This window comes from Cricetulus griseus, chromosome 2, assembly GCF_003668045.3.
Source record: "Cricetulus griseus strain 17A/GY chromosome 2, alternate assembly CriGri-PICRH-1.0, whole genome shotgun sequence".
Lineage (NCBI taxonomy): Eukaryota > Metazoa > Chordata > Mammalia > Rodentia > Cricetidae > Cricetulus > Cricetulus griseus.
The window spans coordinates 266176666-266200821 of record NC_048595.1 but is presented as its reverse complement, the minus strand read 5'-3'; the positions used below and the strand labels follow the sequence as shown (position 1 = coordinate 266200821).

The window sequence follows — 24156 nt, the reverse complement described above, 5'->3', positions numbered from 1 at the left end:
AATGACCCACACGTACACTCCAAATATGTTCTCCAGTGCTTCTTGGGACAGTGGAGTCAGAGAACAGAACAGTTCTGAGTGAGGTCCAGAGAGGTGTGTGCATGCTTCTGTGGACTCCCTGTGCCTTTGTGTTTACCTACACATACACACACTGCCATCCACGTATTCCTTCGTTCTACCATGCTCACTACACCTCTCCCTGTCAAGCACTAGCCTAGCACAGGTACACACAACAGACTCCACTCCAGAAGCCAAAGCAGAAGCCATCATGCCAGGCTCACTTTGGAGCTCTCTGCTAGAGCACAGAAGCTGACCTGCTGACTGGGCCACTGCAGTGGCTGCACAGTTTAATCTGACTGGGCAGGCCCTTTTGTGACAAAGAGCTCAAGAGGGCTGACCATGGCATAATGAGTCATTCAGCAATTCCTGTAACTGACAATGAAAATAAAAAGGGGGGGGGGCTTTCAAATCACAGTCAGGCAAATGCCACCGCTGGCTGAATACGTGACAGTACAGGGAGATTAACTGGATAATGGGACAGTGTCTATGCACAGCCTCACATTGGACCTAGAATGCTTGTTTGTTAAAGAGAAGCGGATCAGAGTTAAACTCCAGAGAGGGGAAAGAGGTTACTCACAGTGAAGGGGGACATTTATGTGATGACACTGCTCTAGTCCATTTGGCATGGGGAGCCCTGGTATAAAGCATGCAGGCGCAAAGCCACATTTCCTGCTGCACAGACACCAGGGCTCACAGGTGGTTGACTAGGAAACACCTACAGCAGCAGCCCTTATTCAGTGTGAGAGGCAAGTGTGGGGTCTCCTGAGTGTACCTCGCCTTCCTTAACAGGACTGGCATCTAGCACTTGCTGCCTGGCATCCCTTCTTTAACACAGGGACAACAGGAACATCACCCTTCCTAAGTATGACTGACCTTACAACAGCACTGCTGTTTACCACTTGGGCAAGCCTTTGGAGGATAGGAAAGAGCTAAAAGTGATGAGTGTCTGAGCTAACCTCAACAGAACAGGAAGCTGAGACACAGCAGTTGAGTGGCCCATGCAAAGCCAAAGCCCTCAGGAGCACAGCCAAGTGAGGACCTGGGACCCTTGACTATCCTGCCAAATGGGATGAAGGTGGTTTTGAGTCTGTCTGTCTGTGCTCCTCACCCTCATCTTCCACAGGCTCATCCCCCAGACATAGAAGCTGCAGATTTCAGAAGGTGAGATACATGAGGATGGACCAACAGATGCAGATACCAAGGAAGACTCAAGAGCTCCTGGTAGAAGTCCAATCCACACCCCTGTTAATGGGTACCAGGCCACAGTCCCAGAGTCATCTCTGGGAGTTATGTCCCAGTTTCTGTTAGGCCTGTCAATGGAAGGAAGGAATGTAACTCCAAATCCTTCAGAGCTAAGAGACAGCAGAGGAAGGGGTGAGTTTTGTTCTAGTTGCTATTTTCTGGGCACTTCATGTGCCCAGAAAGTTACATTAAAGCTGGAAGATGGCTGTGGGACTGGAGGGAGATGGTGGCTGAAGGTGTTCTCTGAGAAAGTAAATGCATCCATCAGGAGAGATTCCAGGAAGCACTCCTTTCCAGCCAGGGAGGAGGAACTTGGTACCATTCACATGGGAACAACCTCAAGGACTTAGAAGAAAAAATCAGAAAAGCCAGGCATGATGGTCACACATGTGACCCTAGAGCCAGGGGCTAGATAGTGCTTTGGAAGCACTATGAATTCAGGGACTGCCTGAACTACATGGTGAGACCTACAACCTTGTTTTAAAATGAAACAAAAAGGGAAAGGGGAAAATGTGAAAGGAATTCAGAAGCATCAAGGCTACAAGATGAGATGCTGGAATACCAGGCAGGTGGACCCTCTTCTAGTGGTCTCATGATCCAACCTCAAACCGCCATGGTCTTCCTATGGAGCAGGATCCCGCTGCCCTATGAAGCTTGCAGCTTGGCCATCCCAGAGGGGCTGGGAATCATCCACCTCAGAACCCAATGCATTCCCTTCCAAAGCTGTATGTCTAAACCTGTGACTAGTTAATATTTCATCAAGTGAGTAACCAAAATGGAAAGTCGGTTCCTCAGTTGCATTAGCCACTTTTCTAATGCTCAACCATCACAAACAGTTTGTGACTGCCGCTGACCACCTGGACAGGCATTTCCTGCACTACAGAAAGCTCTAGTGGACAATGCTGATGAGGAGGTAACTATTCACAGCAGACACATGAAACGGAGCACTAGGGAGTCCTCAGTGGGTGTTGCAGACTGAACTCCAGTTCATAGGTGCTCTGCTGTTGGCGGTGAAGATAAAGAAATAAGAAGCTCTGAGAAGACTACATCACTCCCAACCAAGCTTGAATGGTCAACTAGAATTCAGAAGAGACCCGTGAGCATTAAGTACATGACATCAAAGGGCTTTAAAAACTTCACGAAGAAGCCAGGCAGGCGGTGTGCACCTTTAATCCTAACACTCAGGTGGCTGAATCTCTGTGAATTTGATGCCAGCCAGATCTACATAGTGAGTTCCGGGGAAGCCAGGACTACATTGAGAGACCCTATCTCAAAAACCAAAACACAAACAAAATATTGTGGGAAGAATATATTTGTATTTACATTCCAATTTACAAGTTTTTTATTAAAGCATTTATAAAATAAAAAAAGAATATATTTGTGCAAATAAGGATATGCAAAATGGTTAAAAAGGGGCCGGGTATGGTGTAGGCCTTTAATCCCTGTGAATTTGACACTAATTAGCCTACATAGAGTTCTAGGTCAGTCAGGGCCACATATCATGACCTACATATCGTCTCAATCAATGAATAGGCATGGGTGGCACATGCATGTTAGCCCAGCCATTTACGGGGCTGAAGAAAGAGGATCACTTGAGCCTAGGAGCTCAAGGCTAGCAGGTATTTTTAAACCAAAAATAATAAAAATGATAAAGAAATAAAATATCTTCCTTCCATACTTGGTCTCCAATCACCTAGCTTCCTTCTTCAAGAGCAGCCAATATTCCACAATCCTTGTCCATTAGATCAGGCAGAATACTGGCCCTACCCAAACATTCACGTCCCGATTTCCTAAGCCTATGACATAAGTGGCAAAAGGCTTTGCAGGTGTGATTAGGTTAAAGGTGCCCAAAGCAGATCACCTTGGGTAAACGAAGTAAAATCATAGAATCCTTAGAATAAGGTAGGTCTCAGAATGCCCATGGCCGCTTAACACTGGAGAAGGCAAGCAAGCAAATTCTGACCTCCAGGAGGGACACACAGATCTGCCAGACCATTTCAGCTACTGACTTCCAAGATTATAAAATAATCAGTGTGTTACTTTATGCCATGGTGTTTGTGGTAGTTTGTTTCAACCAGAAGCTAATGTGCATACATAAGCAAATGTAAACAAATATATCCCGCCCAATACAGAGTCATTTTTACCAGCAGCTGCCTACTGAGGATAGTAGAGAGGTACCAAGGTTTCTCTTTCTAACCTGTGTTAACCAATGGTATAAACACATCTTACTTTTTGCTATAGCTTTTTCATTCCCAACCCAGAATGGTTTGCTAAATAGTGTAAAAACAGGAAATGCCCATTGTGCTTAGGAGAATGTGAGAACTACAGGCCCAGGCAGAGAGCCATTACACTCAGTGCTCTAGCAACCATGATCCTTTGATCCATCAAACAGTGGTTTTCACACTGATGTTGAAAGCCTGGGCTCCTTGACCTGGGGAGCAGCTCCAGGAAGAGGAAACACTAGCAGGGAAGGCTACTCCCTGCCATCCTGCCACCAGCACAGGGTTCCCCTCTGCCTTTTCTATATATGACCAGTTTCTATGGTTAACTGTGTACCTAGGAAAAGGATCAGGAAACTTTTCTCTCTTATTTTTCTACTCCTTTATGGTTAGGAAACTACAACTCCTCTGTTTGTTCTAAAGACAGGGTCTCATATTATAGCCCAAGCTGGTTTTGAACTCATGGCAATTGTCCTTCCTGGAACTGAGGGAGGAATGAATTACCATTATCACTGCTTAGCAAACTTCAGTAATGGACTAAATAGGGAACAATGTTGTGAGCCACACATGATCTACAGAGTTTTTGTCTTGTGTTGTGTTGTTTTGGCAGCTGGAGAGATGGCTCAGCTGTTAGAGGAGCACTGGCTGCTCTTCCAGAGGATCCAGGTTCAATTCCCAATACCAACTGTCTGTATCTCTAATTCCAGGGGACTTGATGCCCTCTTCTGGCCTGCACAGGCACTAGGCGCTAGGCACACAAATGGTACATAGACATACATTCAGGCAAAAACCCAGATTCACAAAAATAAAATAAAATAAACACCTAAAAATTCATTACAAATGTAAAACCTGGGCTGGGGAGATGGCTCAGTAGGTAAAAGTAGGCACAGGCACAAGGACCTGACCTCAGAGCCCAGTCACCCATGTAAAAAGCTGGACATGATAACATGCATCTGTAACCCAGCTCTCGGGGGAAGGCATGTGGAGGCAGACAGGTAGCTGGAGCCCTCTGGCCAGCAAGTATAGCTCAAGATTCAGTGAAAGACCCTGTCTCAAAAAATAAGGTGGAGAGGAAGACCCCCAATTTTGATCTCTGGCTACCACATGCACATATACATACACAGGAGCATTTATACCTGCCCACATATGAACACATATACTACACACACACACACACACACACACACACACACAAATAAATAACATTTTAAAATGCTTCTAAAATACAAAAGTCATTCTTAGCTCTATGGGCATACAAAAATAGGCCTAAGATTGGATTTAGCTTACTGACTATATATTGTGCCAGTCCCTGGCTAAGACAATGAAAATATTTTATCAGTCTTAAAATTCAGATCCAAATTGTACATAGCTACAGTAAATATGAATATGAAATTCTACTATTAGCAGAAAACCTCATGGTGACAGTCAAGGGGAAAGGACTGTGAGGTCCCCACATACTTGTAAATGTCTGCTCCTTTTCATCTGGGGCCTGAGAATGGTGGACATATTAAAGGCAGAGGACTCTAATGCCAGAAATGTTTACAGAATGCCACCCTGCCAGAAGGCAAAATGACAGTGTGAGAACAGTGCTGATAGGACCAAGTCCTTACATTGTGGCACTGTGGATCTGCAGCTTCTCCTTGCTTACTGCAGCACATAGGGCTAGCAGGACTCTGTTAATAACACTGAAGTCAGATGCTTGTGTGTGCAGGGTCTGCTCTATGTGGGCATGCACCAAGTGTGTTCACATGGAGGCCAGAGGTTGACATTACGTGTCTTCCTCTATTGCTCCATCTTATTTTAAGACACAGTCTCTAACTGACAAGAGTTCACTGATTGGCCAGCGAGCCCCTGGGGGCCTCCCCATGCTGAGGCCATAGGCATGGGCCATTCACTATGCCTGCCTTTTTACATGGCTGCTGCTGCTGCCTTGTATCAAGCACTTCACCCAATAAGCCACCTCCTCAGCCCCACACACTATTTTTAATCAAGAAAGTTCAAGTTACAAGTGACCAGCTTACAAGTGACCAGCACCAGGTTTTCTTCATGTTTTTAGAGGAAGTCAGCCCTGGTGTGAAGCACGCAAGAGGGCAAGATGTCAGGCAGTCAAAAGACAGGGGCTTAGAAGGTAACCACGGAGAAACACTATACATAGACAAAGTTTTCAGAAGCTCCATGTCTTCCTATGGATCAAAAACTCTGGGCTTCATGAACTGAAATGGATATACTCACAGTTCATACTTAAAACAAAGCTGGATTATCAACTGAAGCTTTACTGGTAAAAAGATCAAATAAATATTGGCACACCTGGGCAATGGAATATTAGCAGCTATTTACAAAATAAGGAAGGAAGCACATTTTAGTATCCTAATAGGAAATAAATTTAAGAAGGGTGTTTAAAAACAAAAAGGAAGGTGAGAAGTTATTCATTACTCCTTTGTCTTCTCCTGTTTGAATAGAATGTCTTTGGAGTTTTCAAGAAACTAATAATATTGGTTTTGTCTAACAAGTAGAACTTCAGTGACTGAGGGATGGAGTCAAAAGTGATTATTTGAAATAACCTCAACTTTCAGATTTTGACTCCTATTAATCTACTTATCCAACCTAGAGCAGCTGGCTAAGTTGTTTTGTGCCTTTACACCACCAAACAGCAACTGTAGCTTCTTAGAGCTTTGAAGAACTGGAATGAACTGAACAAGTCCCATCTAATGGCACAATGTGCAATGTCTGTTGTTATTTCTCACAGTTTCCCAGTATGCAGACAGTGACCTCTCACATTCAGATCATGGCAGGGACATGACAAGACAGACACCTGGCCTCTCTGTACCCAGAGTCAACTATCAGCTTATGCAGACCCAGACCTCTTCACTGTCAAAAACAACTCCCAAGTCCAACAGCCTGAGAAGTAAACAGAGACAGTCTTCACTGGTCCTCCTTCATGCTCCCTACAAAGGCATCTCCTCTGTCTCCCATGTCCCTTCTGAGCTCTTGTACTGGTTATCTGCCAGATTTAATTGGTGCATATATACAAATTGCCTCTCATCTCTGTTGGGTAAATAGCAATTTCCAAGTAGAGACCAAGTCATAATATTTTGAATACAAGGGAGTGTGACAAGCATTTGGCAGTCTGGGCAGACATCAGGACAAACACCATCATATGTGCACTCTGGAGGACAGACACTGTGATCACGGGGCTCCAGCCTCATGAAACCCTCACTTATTTGGTGATAGTTCTGTTCTTTGTGGCAATAAAGAAAGCATACATGTGGGATGTGGGGGAATAATAAATAATATATAAATATAAAATGTAAGCCTGCTTCTACTCAGCATACAACAAGACTGAAAAGTCCATGAAAAGGTTCACAAACCTGAAACCAAACAGAGTTCCTACTAATCCAAGCTATCACAGACCACATAGTTCCTTGGCTACAGAGAACTGGACAAACAAACAAACAAACCTTAAATGTTTAAAAAACAGCCACTGAGGCTCAGGGGTAGAGGGGAGGTGGGTTTTGGGGGGGGAGGGGAAATTGCAGTTGGAATATATTGTAGGAGAGGATTTTTAAAAAGCCACTGAATTTTTAAAAATCTGGGGAGCCTTTCACCACCCACCCCCAGGCCAGCCACCAGCAGTCAGGGAACAGCAACTGCCTATCTCTGCTCAAGCCCCCAACAACTCTCACCCACACGTGCACTCTTCTAGAGTATCTGTGCTCTGGTACACACTAACCTTGGAACGGAGGCCTGAGGAATCAATTCTCACCCAGGTGGTAGGGCATTGAGACCCTATTATCTGGAAAGTGGCTTGCCCCCTGGACCATCAGACTGAGGAAGCTCCACGAGTTTTAGTGAGAAGTTGACAAGCACCTTCTCCCCTTTGTGCATAGGGTTCCATCTTTCAAAGATCATTACCAAATACCAGTCACCCAGCTCAGCTCCCAGTTCTGCTACTCGATAACCATGTACCTTTAGGAATATCATATAATACCCCTCCCTGGTTGTCCCTTGATGTATAAACCAAGAGGGTAGTGTAAGTGTTACATCTCTGAAGGGAAAGGTGTCCTGGCAGTAGGGAGTCAAGGAGTGCCACAAAGTCACACTGCACAACAAACCTCACCCAAGAAACTTAATGGGAGAGTCACAAGAGGGTAGCTGCCTCTGCTCAGGAGAGAAGCAGCAGAGAACTGAGCAGGAGGCTGGCTTTATAGGGTTTCTTGAGGGGCAGCTTTCCAGGGTGGCCTGGGATTGGTGGGATTCTGTAGAATGATCTTTGGGCAAGCTCAGGGACTAGTGGGATTCTGTGTCTAGATGTTGGGCTTTTTTTTTCTGCTAGGGCAGAGCTTGGCCACCTGCATCTCCAGAGGCTGGAAATGTTAGACTAGTCTGGGGGGGGGCAGAGTAGGGCCACTGGCATGCCTTGAGGGGCTTACAGGTAGGCTAAACAGGGTAAGTTACTGTGCAGACAGCAGTTTCTTCATAAATAGCATGGCAACAGAAACAAAGGACAGCACCCTCCTCACACACCCCTCCTCCCCCGCCCCTCCTCAGTGTTCCCACGATGAGGCCTGGTGGATAGTCTGTTATTGACAAGAATGTCAATAACACAGTTACCAGAAAAAGGGTTTCTGGGTGGACCTACCTTTCCTTCATCCACCAGTTCGCAAATTTCATCTAGATATGGACCACTGGCCATGAAGAAAGCCCAGCGGTAATGGACTCCTTGCCAGAAATGCTAAAAGGAGGAAAATAATCATGGTAAGTATATAGAAAAAAAGTCTGGCTTTCTGTGCCAATATCGCTCCCGCCAACATGGTGAATGTTCTTAAGACCCACCGGATGTTCTGCAAGAAATGTGGCAAGCACCAGTCCCATAAAGTGACATAGTACAAGAAGGGCAAGGATTCTTTGTATGCCCAGGGAAAGCTGCGTTATGACAGGAAACAGAGTGGCTATGGTGGGCAGACTAAGCCTATTTTCCAAAAAAAATGGCTAAAACTACAAAGAAGATTGTGCTGAGGCTTGAGTGTGTTGAGCCCAACTGCAGATCTAAGAGGATGCTGGCTATTAAGAGATGCAAGCATTTTGAACTGGGAGGCGATAAGAAGAGAAAGGGCCAAGTGATCCGGTTCTAAGCTGCTCTTGTTATGGAGACAAATAAAATCACAATAAAAGAAAAAAAAGAAAGAAAGAAAGAAAAGAAGTCTAACTAACTGCAGCTAACTAAAGGCATTTTCTGCATGACCAGGACAAACAAACACATTTCCCATATTATACTGACACATGATTGTGTGGTCAGGACCTTAGCATGGTAACTGGTGGAGGGCAGATACTCCACAGTGTTTAAGGAATAAGCAGATAAATAAGACTTATCCATGTCAACTCAGGCATCTCCATGTATGACTGGCACAGGAAGTCTGGCTGTGTCATGTGCTGAACTGCTCACCTACAAGGAATTAGGGCCTAGACCTCCAGGCATTCCCCACTAATGTTTGCAGGAGACACTGAAACTACAGTTAAAACTGTTTTAGAAAAAGAGTCACTAAAACATGCTCTTAGATAAGACTCAATCGTAACTTTTTGTTTCTGACTCTGACGGAATAAAGCAGCTTTAAAGAAAGGATATGAAGTTGCTCTTATATTGTGGCTGGGTCTACCCTTGTAGTTACCATGAATCTCAGGCCATCTGATCTTTGTAGAACAAAACCTCTGTACTTGGAGATAAACAAAAATCTTACACTGAAAGGGTTCCACTAGACTTCTATAACTGTAGAACACCACTTATAACTGTTACTCTCTTTTGCTTCTGAGCAGGATCTCATCATCATGTAGCCCAGGCTGCACTCAACAGTGGTGCCTTCATGCAGGAGGTGAGTCAGATATCATCAAAAGAGTGGTAAGCCAAGATCCAAGACATCTCAACCTGGCCCAAGCCCTCAGAGATGGATAAGGACACTTAGTACCATGCTGCTGTCCTGCCTGCTCCTACACACAAGTTCAAAGAGAGAGCAGAATGTTCATTGAGGCAAACTCAGGCTCTGCCACATGACCTGCAAAGCTGGGAGTCTATCTGATCATAGCTGTTCTAGAGCAAAGTTTCTGAAATTGTGGGTCCTGACCACATATGGAGTCATACAAATGATGTATAGGTCATGAAAATTCTAACAGTAAAAGGTTCTGTACAGTTTATGTGGCTAGACACTGATGGACTGAGATGTCCCCAGGGCCCACCCAGTAAATGACAAGCACAGAAGACCTGTTCAGTTGATTCTCCGAAGGTCTGTTGTGGCTTCCAGGACCACAGTGAAACATTCTGGTAACTGGGGTAGTAAAAGGGGAACTAAAATGGTCACAACTACCACATCTGAAGTCCCTCAAAACACATTCCTCTGTGAAGCGAACCACTTGATCCCTAACAGCAGACAAACAAGTTCGATTCCTTCCTCTGCCAACTACAACCCCATGTTTTCCTTAAGCAGAGCACACTTGGCTCACCTCTGCACAGCACACACACTCATGAGGTTAATTAACTGTGCTGTGCTTCCCCACAGCTCTTCACCTTTAACAAGGCGAGTCCTTGGTTTTAAGAAACAAAGCCTTAATCTCCTGATGGTGCCCAAGTTCATTTCCAGTCCCAAGAAGCGCCCAAAGGGGGCTGGAGCTGGTTCAGTGCTTAAGAGTACTTGCTGTTCTTGCAGAGGAGCTGGGTCTGGCTCCCTGCACCTACATGGCAGCTCACAACTGTCCTCAACTCCAGTTCCAAGGAACCCAGCACACTCTTCTGGCCTGCAATGTGCACATCCACACATGCAGGCAATGGACACATACAAGGGAGATAAAAATAATGAGTTTTCTTTTAAAAACAGCAGTTCAAGGCGGGAGGTAGAGGCAGGAAGGTCAGGTAAACCTGGCCTACATATGAAATCCCATCTAAAAATAAAACAAACAAAAAAATATCTCAAGGGTCAGGATGTGACTCGGTGGCACTTCTTGCTCAACACATGTGAAGCTAAATTCAATCCCGAAGCTCTTCATTAAAAATCATGCATAACAAAAGGAAAGAAGCAAAATGATGGAAGGAAGGAGAAGGGAGGGAAAGGAAAGCTAAAGATAGTCTGATGACAGCTGGCTAGGTCCACCCAAGGAACAAGCTGTTACCTTGAGGGCCTTTCTACTGCCTTTTCCTTGAATCTGAAGTGCTTAGTCTATAGTTAAGAGAAGAATATTTACCTTTATTTTCTTCTACAATGTATACCATTTAACCTCTAATTCAATTCACTAGAATTACCCTAACTTATAGCCTGAAATTATATCAACCTCAGTCCCCACTGTGGTGACAAGAGGTGATGGCATTAAACAGAGAGCACACACTTTAAGCCCTACCTCAGTCCTGTAACTGAGGCTATATGCACTAATTCCAAGGCCCACCACTCCCCGGTGGCATTCAACTTGGGCATTAGACATTGCAGTCTCAGAAGCAGTGGCCTGTCAAGCCAGCCAACCTGACTAATCTGAAGTCTCCAAAACTTCCATCATGTCAATTAGTAGCTGGTCTTTACAGCTCACCGGGAATATGAAATGCTGGGGCAGAGTCATAGTCCCAGCAAAAGCATGACAGTTGCATCCATATTCATAGCCTTTAAGTAAAAGTATAATTTCCTTAAGGGTTCTGAACACCATAGACCTCTAAAGGTGAGAAAGCCTCAGCCTGGGAACCACTGGATATCTAATGTTGCATGAGCACAGCAACAGGAAACACCTTAGTGAAGTCTCTACCTTATGTACAAGTCTCTGTGTTTTAAGACGGGTAAGGAAGAAAACCATCAGGTATGGGCAGGAAGGAAACAGAAGGTCTATCAGATGAATCAGGAGAAGTGATGACAGCATGTGAGTCTAGAGACCGTTGCTGGCAGCCACTATTGGTAAGCTGGCTCCAAGAGAAGAGAAAGTGGCCAGGTGGCAAACCAAATCCCAGTAGTACGAGGCACCTGCTCACTCTCACCAATCAAGATTTGCCTCCCTACCTTCAATGTTTTGGTTCCCATGGTGACTCCTGTCTGCAACATGCCATCAGCAATGCCCAGTTGGTCCATGTTCAGGAGGAAAGGAGTCACCAGAGTCACATAGGTGGCTCCTGACCATTTCTTGAGAAAATTTAGAGCCCATGTTTCAGTAGATCCACCAACATTATCAAGGATAAAGTCAAACCTGGAGGGAAAGAATCAAATAAGAACATTCTGCCGGGCTCTACTCTGGGCGTAGATCCTCTTTCACTTTGTTGCCAGTTGGCTACAAGGTGTATTCAGTGACAACCCACTCACTGTGTGGCATTACATCATCCCATAGAGGGGCGGATGAGAGGGGAGAAGGCACATCCACTCACCTCCATTTATACCTTTTTTTCTCCCAATGTTAAAATGCAACTGATTTCTTTTTTCTTCTTCTTCTTTGTTTTTTGAGACAAGGTTTCTCTGTGTAGTCCTGGCTATCCTGGAACTCACTCTGTGGACTAGGCTGGCCTCAAACTCACAGAGATCCACCTGCCTCTGCCTCTGCCTCCCATGTTCTGGGATTAAAGGCGTGCCCCACCACTGCCGGCCTGCAACTAATTTCTTATTACAAGTTTTCTTATATCTTATACCTTAAGTGGTTCTGAATCAGGAGTGATTTGGGTTAATATGAATAGAACAGATTCTCACACCAAAAAAGTATCTGGCTTAAAATATACATCACTAAAGAAGAATGTTGTCTAAGGGGAGGAACCCTGACATCAGCTTTAAAGAAAACTACAAAACTGTTTTTCAGTATCATCATGGATTTGAGGGTACACATGACTTGTTTGCCTGTAAAAATGACTTGTTTTTATCCCCTCTACAGCCAGAAATGCATCCTCTCTACCTTCTGCAATGGTGTGTGTGTGTGTGTGTGTGTGTGTGTGTGTGTGTGTGTGTGTGTGTGTGTGTTTTATGTATAGCATCAGGATAATGCATGAAAAAAATCAACACCTTCTCTTAGCATTCAGTGCAACTCTGATATGCCCCCACCCCAAACTGTCTAATAGAATCTACAGAACTGACAGATATTCCAGTTTCTAAATCTAACCTAATACTGTTATAATCATTATACTACACTCAAAAGGGACAGAAACCCACGAAAGCTTTCAATTACTTTCAAAAACAAAGTTCTATTTAGAAAATACATGCGTATAAATTAAGTAAATCAACTGGTGAATTCCTCTTGGGTAAAGTTTTCTCCCTTCCAAACTCATCTGGAGGAAGTCAAGACATCAAAGCTTTTAAAGATAGCTTTGGCCAGCTTCAAGGATACTGAGTCTTTCATGGATTAAACTAAAGACAAAAAGTAAAGACTACGAAGACAGGAGAGTGACCTTCCTAGAGGATCATGCTTCTCATTAGCAAAGTTTCTATTGAATTCCCAACCCTTAGTAACAGATATGAAGCTATTTAATTTGTGGAAAACTTAAAACTGCTATTACAGACTAGGTACCATATGAGAAGAAATCTGGAGACAAGTTGTAGGCTAAATTATCCCAGGAATGATTAATGGCCTTGAGCTAACAAAACACCCAAAAGTCCCTGCCTCTGCTTTCTCATCCATGATATGATTGGATGGGAAAGAGATTTAACTCTCTCCTGCTGTAAAAATTCTAAGATTCAAACATCAAGGAGATTGCTACTTGGAAGAAGTCACAAATTTTCTATAGTCAGATTCAGAGTTCAACCTCTGGTCAGAGGATGTAAGTACAATGATCAACTTCAACTAAACTGTGGTGGTTTGAATGAGAATGGTCTCCACAGACTCATCTATTTGAATGTTTGGTTCCTAGTTAGTGGCATTGTTTGGGAATGATTAGAAGGTGTGGCCATGTTAGAGGACATGTGTCACTGGTGTAGGCTTTGAGGTTTCAAAAGCCCATGCCTTCTAGTGAACACAAATTCTCTCTCTCCCTCTCTCTCTCTCCCTCTCTCTCTCCCTCTCTCTCTCTCCTTCCCTCCCTCCCTTACTTCTCTGGCCTGCTGCCATATTTCTCACCAGGACGGTTACGAGCTCACCCTCAAACTGTAAGCAAACTATCAATTAAATGCTTTCTTTTATAAGTTGCTTTGGTCATGGTGTCTCTTCACAGCAACAGAAAAGCAAGACACTGTTGACGGAAGAGAGAGGAAGGAGAGAGGGAGGAAGAGAGGGAAGGAAGGAAAGCCCCCTACTGGAAAAGTACAATAAAAAAAGCAAGAAAACTTGCCAGAGAAGCTGAGGGGACTGTAAACACTGATAGGAGAGGACAAACTAAGTGCTTTGTTCAGACTGTGACTGTGCTTTGGTTCTTCCCTCTTAAAAAAGTATATTTCATTTATTTGTTTGTTTTATAGGAGCCCACAGTAGAGACTTTAAGCTTAAAAAAAAGTGAGAGATTTTAGACTTTTATAGACTTTAGATTTTAAAAGAGACTAGATATTTTCCAAGAGATAACTTTTGAAGTGTTTGAATTGTTAAGGCTGTGGGACTTTTAAAATAAAGTTTGTAAAACATTTTATATTGTGCTATCTTTATTAACATGTGATCTTGGGGACAAACAAGAAAGGAAAGGTTGTGTCTTAACAGTGATGTGTCTGTGTGTCAACCTGACAAGGGGTCAGTTGTGCTGGGTAGTTTTATGTTAACTTGACACAGCTAGATTAATCAGAGAGGAGAGGTTTAACTGAGGAAATGCCTCCATAAGATCAGCTGAAGACAAACCTGTAGGCATTTTCTTAATTAGTGACTGATGGGGGCGTGTCTAGTCCATTGTGGGTGGGACCAGCCCTGGGCTTGTGGCCCTGGGTTCTATAAGAAAGCAGACTGAGCAAGCCATGAGGAGTAAGCCAATAAGCAACACCCCTCCATGGACTCTACCTCCAGATTCCTTCAGACTAGGACAAGTACTAAGCACTAACCCTTGCCAGGGGAGTGCAGGCTGTGGAGGAGGAAATGTAATTGGTTCCCCAGCATCCATCCGGTGGTGTCTACAGTGCCTACAGGTACTGCAACTCCATAAATGGCACACATAGGCTCCGGCTGGCTGCACTACACAGAGAAACTCCCTGTGCTTTCAACCTTCAACATTACACATCCAGTCAGTGTGGCCAAGAATAGCTGGCTTCTGAAGACAGATTTTAAAAAAGAAAACTCTCTGAAATTGTAGCCAAATCACACGTGAGCACTTTCAGCTTTGGTTTTGCCTCAGCTAACAGAGATCAAATTAACAGACAGGCCACAGACAAGAGCTATAGGGTTTGAGAGAATCCCCCAGTCAGTCCTATCTGGTACCTTAGGCCAAACTGCAGACTGGCTTTCAGGCATTCTGTATACACTACACTGTTTCCTGCCAGCAATTCTTCTTACACTGTGTTTCCTTAGACTCTTATTGAGCCAAAACACTAAAAATGTGTTTGGGAACAACCATGTGGTTTGTGCCCTCCTCTCTATTCTTCCTGTGATGATGCCACAGAAGGAATCACCAGACCATGTATAAAAACAACTCCCAAGTACATGGCTGTGGGAATGAATGCACATGACAAGGAATGCTTTTAGTCTTTTAGAAGACTCCAGCATGACTCAGACCTACACACTCCACAGTAGCTGAGCCCTCCTTCCAGAGGGGAGCACTGCTCTACTTACAGTTTTAAGGATTTCAATTGCTCTTCCACACTTCCTGACGTGTAATCAACGACTTCATCTGCTCCAAGCTTCCTTACAAGTTTACTGGCATCCTGAGAGCAAACTGCTGTCACATGAGCACCCCATGCTTTCATTATCTGCAGAGGGAAGGGGACAGAAGGGGAAAGTAAAAAATTCCTTTTTTTTTTTTTTAAGACAAGGTTAGTGCCAGGTGTACACATATCTGAGTAATCTCTAGAGAACTTTTAAGTCTTCATCTTAGCAAGAACTGCAGGAGACTACCTATCAGAACCAGTTAAAATGATAAAACTGTCAGGAAAACCCCACTAGATCTCATCTTCCATAGGCAAGACCACCTTTTGTCTCAGAAGTTTATGCAGGGTCCCCCCAGGATCAGAAATACAGGGGAGTTACATGCTTCAAATTTAGCACCTTTAATGACTAAGGGCAAATAGCAGAAAAGAGAGAAACAAGCATCACACATCCTCAGTATGTGAATATACAACAAAGCACCCAGAATGTAAGGATGCAACACCTCCTCATTTGCATCTCCATAATGGCTTGAATCAGGCAGGGCATCCAAGTTACCAGGGTGATGGGCAAATCAGCAAAGTGCCTGCCTGGCAAGCAGCAGGACCCAAGGTCAGATCCCACAGCATATAAAAAGTCAGGCCACGCCTGCAGTCCCAGCACCAGGAGGCAGACACAGGAGGGGTCCTGGAGCTTTTTAGTCTATTAGTCTAGCCAAATCAGTGAGCTCCAGCTTCAAGGGACAGACCTTGTCTCAAAAAAACAAGATGAAGAGTGACAGAAGAAAACAGTGTCAATCTCTGGCCTCTACATGCACACACGCACAAAGCACAACTAGAAAAATACACAGTGATAAGTTATTAGGTGCAAGTTATTCAGAAAATATGGACACTTTAGTTTTAGAACACAAATTGGGTCCTCTCCTTTGGAGTAAGAAGGCCTAGATAAATGGTCTCTTCATTTTAAAACACAAGTCACATATTTAAAAACAGACTTCATATAAGAGTACATGATTCTAATGTTATTCAGGTTTAAGTATCTGAAATCGCCCTCCACTTTTTCTACAATGTCAATTTCACAGAGTTAAAAGGGAATACTTCCAGTATCAGGTAACATACTTCAAATGTATCAAGAAACTTGGTATTAACATAGACCAAACCAAATATGGTGACACGCACATGTACTTCCAGCACTTTGGGACATAGTGCTAAAAGGATCAAAAACTCAAGGTCATTCTTAGCCATATAGTGTTCAAGGTCAGCCTATGATGCACAGGACCCTATCTCAAAACAAAAACAAAACAAAAATATTTCCCAAGGACTTATATATCCTGAAAACCACTGAGGAAGGATAGCATATATAGTGTATTATGTGTGGGCCACAGAAAGAGACTGCAGTGAAGGCATAGATTGCTTTCAACAGCAAGTCCTGAGCAAAGTCCCAGGTGGGATCTAAGAAGCCCATCTTTTCCCCAAAACATGCAAGACATTGCTGAGAAAAGGAAATGATGTGCCAAATAGACTTGTATCTATGGCATGCTTTTCTTTAAAGATTTATATTTGTTTTATGCATATGAGTGAGTGTGCGCACGCGCACCACATGCATGCTTGGTCCCCACAGAGGACCCACGGGGGCACTGGATCCCAAGACTAGAATTACAGACAGTTGTAAGCTATGATGAGAGTGCAGGGAACCGAGCCCCAGTCTCTGAAGAGCAACCAGGTTCCTGACCACTGAGCCACCCCTCCAGCCCTATGGTTTATTTACCATCGTTAAATCCTCAGGAAGACTCTATCATGTGACAAAACAGCTCAACCTTCTAATGTCTTGCTTTTCCTGACCCACTTAGAACTGTCAGGTTATCTATGATACTACTAAAAAGTTTAGTGAAGAAGTTTTCATGTAAAATAAAGTACAAATACAAAAAGCACCTAGGAGGCAGATTCCACTCAGATAAACAGAATACCTGCAGCCATTCAAAAGTTTTTCTTTTTGCCTTGTCTCAACCCAAGTCCCTCTCTCAACCACCTCCTTTTAAAGTCACCATTATCTTGATTTTTTTTATAGTAATCAATTCCTGACACTAAAAAAAAATGTCATCCAAATATGCAACCCACAGGCACAATATTTTGGTTTGTTCATTTTTTAAAATATGGGGCAGGGGGAACCCTCTTCTAAACCACAGGCTACTATCCCTTTGTTCTCCTACAGTTTATCTGTGAAAGAATCCAGGCCATTTGACCTGCAGAACTGTCCTGTAGTCTGGAACTTGTGTTTGCACAGGGGGCAGTTCCACAAGCTGCTGTGTCCTCTGCACTTGGGAGATGGCTGTAAGACTGAATCAGGCGTCTTTAGAAAACCATGGATATCGTCTGACACAGCCAGAGGATTTCTGCAAGTTGTCGATGCTCAGGACTTACACCTGTTCACTGCTGGCTGCAAAGAATAATGTTCAAGTTCTGTTTATTTTCATTTAGTGATCACAATTAATTGAGAAATACTATATGGTCTGCTCAGTCATACAGTTCATTTAAAAGTGGTAGGTCTTTTCATTTAGTGGTCATAATTAATTGAGAAATACTTCCCTTCAAATACTTCCCTTCAAATACTATATGGTTTGCTCAGTCATACAGTTCATTTAAAACTCTCTATGAGTTTGAGACCAGCCTGGTCTACAAAGCAAGTTCCAGGACAGCCAGGGCTACACAGAGAAACCCCATCTCAAAAAACTAAAATAAACAAACAAACAAATAAATAAATAAAATTTAAAAGTGGTAGGACAAAAGCTGGGGCTATACATTCATGATAGGTCACTTGCAGGAATATTTAATTATTTCCCTTTATCAATTTATAATATAGTAACTTGTTCCTCATAACCTTTTTTTTCCCAAAAAAATACATCAACAATAAACTCATGAACTTAAATATGGATTCAAGCTACTACAGTCATTACAGAAAGTGAAACTGCCACATTTGTCTAAGATGTGACCTGATGGTTTGATGGTATCCCTGCCATTGAGGGAAACTGAGGCTCACTGACACTGTGAACCCTCTGTAACTCCCCATTTCTCTAGAGGCTCTACATTCTTTCAGTGAGAAATGGTACAGTGAGAGACAGTTCACACATTCAGACACTCAAAACACTTCTGATAAGCACAACTCAAGTGGGAGAGCCAAGCAGGCCTGACCACTAAGAGCCCTGGAGGTGGAGTTTGGCATGCAGGAGGCTGAGACCAATTCCTGTAGCCATCTCCAAAATATTTAACAATTACAATATGACTCACGCCCATGATGTTTGCTTTATGATAATTTGTTAAACTACACATTATGTCACAAGTACTTTTTTGAGCTATATTTCACAACATAAAATTTTAAAATATTTTTAGGATGTGAGTGTGTGCCATGTGTGCAGGTGCCCAAGGCAGTCAATTACTTCTTGTATTTTCACTCATAACTACAATTTCAATGAGGGACTATCACTCAAAACTAAAACCACAAGGCTAGGGGTATAGCTCGGTGGTATAGAGGCTCATGGACTAAAGCCTCCGGAATTCCAAGTTAAACCTTTGCTTTTAGTAAGCTGACTGCCTCCAGTATTGTAGTGGCAGCAGAAGCTACTATCAGTTTGGTCCTCTACCCCCTTGCTAGCACATTTCTTGTTCTTACTTTATTTAATTAAGACCATCCTTAGGCGTGGCATGGTATCTTGTTGTAGTTCTTCTATTTCCCAAAGCAAGAATGATGTTCAGCCTCTTCCCATGATAATGTGTTTCACTGTGTTTTATTTCCTTAAAACAGGATTATGGCGACATCTAACAAATAAAGCTTGCCTGAAGATCAGAGGGCAGAGCTAGCCACTAGCTAAACATAGAGGTCTGAAGTTCTGTACAGACAAACAGGAAATGAATGAGATGGCTGAGCAGGAGGAAACAGGAACTCCCTCTCTTTCAATCTGAGGATTTCATAGAGGTAAGAGCTCTAGTAGATGGCTGCCCTGCTTCTCTGATCTTTCAGCCCCTAATAGCTGACTCCAGGCTTTTATTAGTAAGACCTATTAGAACTCATGTTACACAGGAACTTATTCTATATGGTTAACCTCAAACTAAAGATCCTCCTGCCTTAGCCTTCCAAGTGCTGGGTTACAAGCATTACCACCAGGCTTGGCACCTTTTCTGTTTTGAAGATGATATCATCTTGTTGTTTCAGTATGAGTTCTTTATGTAGCATGGAGAGCAGACCCTTATCAGATTTATAACTTAGAAATACTCCCCCATGGTGTTCCAAGCCTGACTGCCAGCCTGACAAAATCTAGACTCACCTAGGAGACAAGACTCTGAGAGTACCTGTGAGGGACTTTCCAGATCAGTTAGCTGAGGTAGGAGACCTACCTTAAATGTGGTGGCACTGGGTGCCACTGGGTGGTTCCTGGGTGGTGGTGCAGACTGTGTAAAAGCAGAAAACCTCTTCCTGACTGCAGGTCCCCCAAATCCTGCTGCCCTCAAATGACCAGCTGCCCCCAAATCCTGCTGCCTGACTTCCCTGCCGTGATGGACTATGAGCTAAAAACTCCCTTTCCTCTTAATGTACTTTTTTTCACATATTTTGTCACAGCCACAAGGAAAGTAACCAAAACATGTGGGTTGCTTCTTTTTTAAAATCTCCTTGATAGTGAGTGCCCTTTGATGTATCAAGAGTCTAACTCGATAAAGTTCTACTTACTTGCCTTTTAAGTCTATTGCTTATGTTTATGTTTAGTGTCACATCTAAGAATCTGCTGCCAAATCTAAGGGGATGGATATTTATAGCTGGTTTCTTCTGAGACTGTTCTGATCGGTGCTCTTACGTTTAACTCTGATTCAGCTTGTGCCTATTGTGTAGGTAAGAACCCAATTCCCTTCTTTTGTAAGTGGACATCACATTGTCTAAACATCTGTTGGAAGGACATTTTCCACTCACTTAACCATATTGTCATCCTTATTGAAAAAGAAATGATGGAGCCAGAGAGATGGTTCATCAGTTAAGAGCACTGACTGCTCTCCCATAGGATCCTACATCAGTTACCATCTCATAAGCACTATAATTCCAACTTCAGGGGATCTGAACCCTCTTCTGGCCTCTCTGGGCACCTGCACACATGTGGCATAGACACACATAGACACATAAAAAACAAAACTGCCCACACATATACAGAGTTGTCTCTGGATAGTTCTTTGTTTTCTATTTTGTTCTAGTATTCTCTCTCCCTCCCTCCCTCCCTCCCTCCCTCCTCCTCCCTCCCTCCCTCCCTCCCTCTCTCTTTCTCTCTCACTCTCTCTCTCTCTCTCTCAATAGCAAGAGAGAGGGGAGAGAGATCTTTGTACTGTTATCCCACTATTTTGAATACACTAGCTTAGTAGTAAATTTGAAATTTGGAACTAATTCTATTCTTTTTCAAAAATTTGGCTATTTGGGTTACTTTGTAATCCCATATACATGTCAGAATAAACTCGCCCTGTATGGGAAAGAAGCTTTACAATGAATATGCAGACCACTTGAAAGTGGTATTCTGGCTTGTCAGTTTCTACCAAAAGCCTGTAACATTTCTTACTGGAAGCTAGCCCCACTTTTGGGTAATGCTGTTTACTACTAACCTGCAAACTTTCATCTACAACCACCATCGTGGTCTTCCTCCCAAAGGGTTTTGTTCCACACACTCAGCTTTTCTACCCTAAATGACTGGAAAGGTTAGTGTTTCCTTTTATATTACAACATGCTCATCTGGATCACTGAAATTAAAAGGCACTTACTAGATGCCCTGCTTTTCTGTTACTGTATTAAAACACCGACCAAAACCAATGTGGGGAGTAAAGTATTTCAGTTGACAGATATACTCTATTATCAAGGAAGTCAGGGCAGGAACTGAAGCAGAGGCCATGGAGGGAGCTGCTTCCTGGTTTGCTCTCCATGGCTTGCTCATGCTTTCTTACACAATCCAGGACCAGCTGCCCAGGGATGGTGCCACCCACACTGAACATTAATCAAGAAAATGCCCCCAGATATGCTCACAAGCAAATATGATGGAGGCAATTCCTTAACTGAAGTTTCCTCTTCCCAGGTATCTATAGCTGGTGTCAAGCTGACAAAATTAACCAGAACACTAGACCCAGTCTTGAAGGAAAGCTAATTTATAATATATGGAATTATAAGTTCGTAGAAATAAAAGCCTTCCTAGTCACAAGATTAAAAAAGTCTTTTACCTGTATCGCAAAAGTACCAACTCCACCTGAGGCACCCAAGATTAAAGCACTGCAATAGAAAATGAAACATAACCTGTGAGAATCTTAGGCAGACACACCTGAGAAGCAGAACTTTTAAGAGGGAACTGCCTCACTGATAAACAATCCCCAAAGCAAATAAAGTTATTCATCTTTACAAGATTAAGTGACACAGATTTCATCAAGAAGCTACAAATACTTAAAATGAAATATTTTATAAACTGTTAATTGAGAACACAAAATATTAGCATACTAACAATTTTCACTTGCTGGCAGTTTGGATGTTTCTTTGTAACTGCTTTGCAATTTCTCTAGGCTAAAGTCACCACAGTTCCTCTGTAAGGGGGAACCTGAGGTGCTTTTTAATGCGGCTCTCTCAGAAAAGTCACATTCCTGACCACATTCCTGCCAAGGTGGAAGGAACACCTTGTGTTCAGGCATGTCCTGCTAACTCCTCAACTGTCATAGACGATTCTCATCCTCTGTATGACTTCCTGTGGAAGCAGATAGGTGTCGGGTCAGCACAGGCACCCAAGCTTCAGGCTCTTACCACATCTACATAGTGTCTTCCTGCCACGTGGGACGGGGTACGGGGGCTAGGTCTGGAGTTCGTGGAGAGTGAAGTAGAGGTGGGGGGGGGGGGGCTAGTGGCTGAGCCTCTAAACACAATGCAAGGACGGGTGTGCCTAGGATACAGACCTACCATCCATTCCCAAAGAAGTCTGTGATCTGAAAGAGAATCAGTGGTCAAAACTCACTGCGTCGGGCAGGCAGGATGGTTCAGTGGGTAGAGGTGCTTGCTGTGAAAGCCTGACTACCTGACTTTAATCATTGGAACCCACAAAGGGAGAGGAGAACAGACTCCTGAGTCAGTTGTCCTCCAATTCCATACATGTACACACACATACACGCACACACACACAGAGTTAAAACATATTTGAAAGAATCACTGCTTTGCATACTTTTACCTTTTACTCTGGAATTAACTGCCTTTTTGGACTGCATGGTTTCAAATGCCTAGAAAACTGTACTGAACTGCAGTTTGGTGCTGTGTTATCAGCAGAGGAGTGGGGACATGGTGTGATGGCTGTCTGGTATCTGATACCATATTAGCGATTATGGGAGACTGTTCATGAAAACTCTCTGAGACTAAGTGGTGGGAGTGCCGGCTGCTTGTCTGCTACTCTCAATACATAAGTGCTACTTATGGGCCCTTTCTTCACTACCAGACTGTACAGAATTTCACCACCTCCCACTAACCAGTGCACTGAACCTCAGAACACACACTCCGTCTATAATCTTAACCCTAGCTTCATTTTTTCTGTCCCTCACTCAAATCACAGAGGCTGATTATAATCATCTGTTATATGTTAAAAAGTTATTACTATAATTTCCAAGCCAGCTGTTCCCTTTGAAATACCATTAAATATAATTTTAAAAAGTCTCCTTGCAAATCATGTTCCTTCTACAAGTAGTTTCCATTGCATAGAACAACCGATAGTGAAGAAAGGAAGGAACTCTGGAGATGTCTCACTCCTCCAAACTCTCATCCTTCATAGCCTTAGTATCTCCTAAGTGGGAAAGTGCCTCACAGCTGAGGTGGACACAACTCAAACCCAGCACTCAGGAGGCTAATGCAGGCAGACTGCAAGCTCCAAGCCAGCCTGGGTAACCCAATGAGGCCCTGTCTCAAACCAAACCATGTAACAAAGAACATCTGTCATACAGATCATCTAACAGTTTACCCACAAATATTTGCCACTGACTTTTTGCTCATTATCTAAATTAGCGAAATTCTCCTTCAAGTAACTTCAAGTTTTTCTTTCAATCTATATTAAGATAGAAAAGAACAGGCATTTTATCAAGATTGTAGTTGTCTAAGGCCTGGTAATTTTTGAGTGAGGAAATGCCTTTCTGGTGGCTTAAAGATATTTCAGCAGCCATTACTCTTACAAATACTGTGGCATTACTCTGTGCCTGGTGTTTGTCTGATCTTTGTTTTGTTTCTTTTGTGTAAAGGGATGGAGACAAACACATTCCATACATGGATATAAAGGAGACACTCTCAGCAGATAACAGGGGTGAAGAGCCTATTGCCTCTCGTTCAATGTGAGCACCTATTTCTACTTTGCAGGCACTGAAGGACAGAGACTTCCTGCGCTAGCAGAGTATACTATACTATACTATACTATATGCCAGGTCAGGGCTCGACTTCATAAAAATCATCTCCTCACCATCGTATCTTATAAGCAGCACAGTAATTGCTATCACCTGACGAGAGGGGATCACCTGGCTACTTGACAGACTGCATTAAAGTTTCTTTCAGTAAAGCTTGAAATTCCTTTCTAGGGGGCTGGAGACATGGCTCAGAGGTTAAGAGCACTGGTTGTTCTTCCAGATGACTGGGACTCACATGGCAGCTCACAACTGTCTGTAACTCCAGTTCCAGGGGATCTGACACCTCCAAATAGACATAAATGCAGGCAAGACACCAATACATGTAAAATAAAAATAAATAAATCATTTAAGAAAAAATAAAAAAGACTCTAGTATCTCCCTGAGAAGACAGGACTAAAAGGATACCAAATATAATAGCTGCCTGGGAACCTAACTTTTGGACACATCTCCAACTCCTTCTTGTCAGTTTGTCTCTTTCCCATGACTCTTAATTTGAA

The 24156-nt window shown here is 43.2% G+C and overlaps 1 protein-coding gene and 1 pseudogene across 4 annotated transcripts in view; one reads left to right on the top strand and one right to left on the bottom strand.

The window, feature by feature from the left end:
* Positions 1 to 24156, bottom strand: part of Rtn4ip1 (reticulon 4 interacting protein 1) — a 55360-nt gene that overhangs the window by 18378 nt on the left and 12826 nt on the right. For all 4 annotated transcript variants that reach the window (XM_027402259.2, XM_027402257.2, XM_027402256.2 and 1 more), the window contains exons 5-8: positions 21464 to 21512; positions 15198 to 15334; positions 11543 to 11726; positions 8161 to 8253 (exon numbers count right to left, since the gene is read on the bottom strand). In XM_027402259.2, coding sequence (XP_027258060.1) covers positions 8161 to 8253; positions 11543 to 11726; positions 15198 to 15334; positions 21464 to 21512 — 463 coding nt within the window. The remainder of the gene's footprint in view (positions 1 to 8160; positions 8254 to 11542; positions 11727 to 15197; positions 15335 to 21463; positions 21513 to 24156) is intronic.
* On the top strand, positions 8331 to 8682 carry LOC107977487 (annotated as a pseudogene).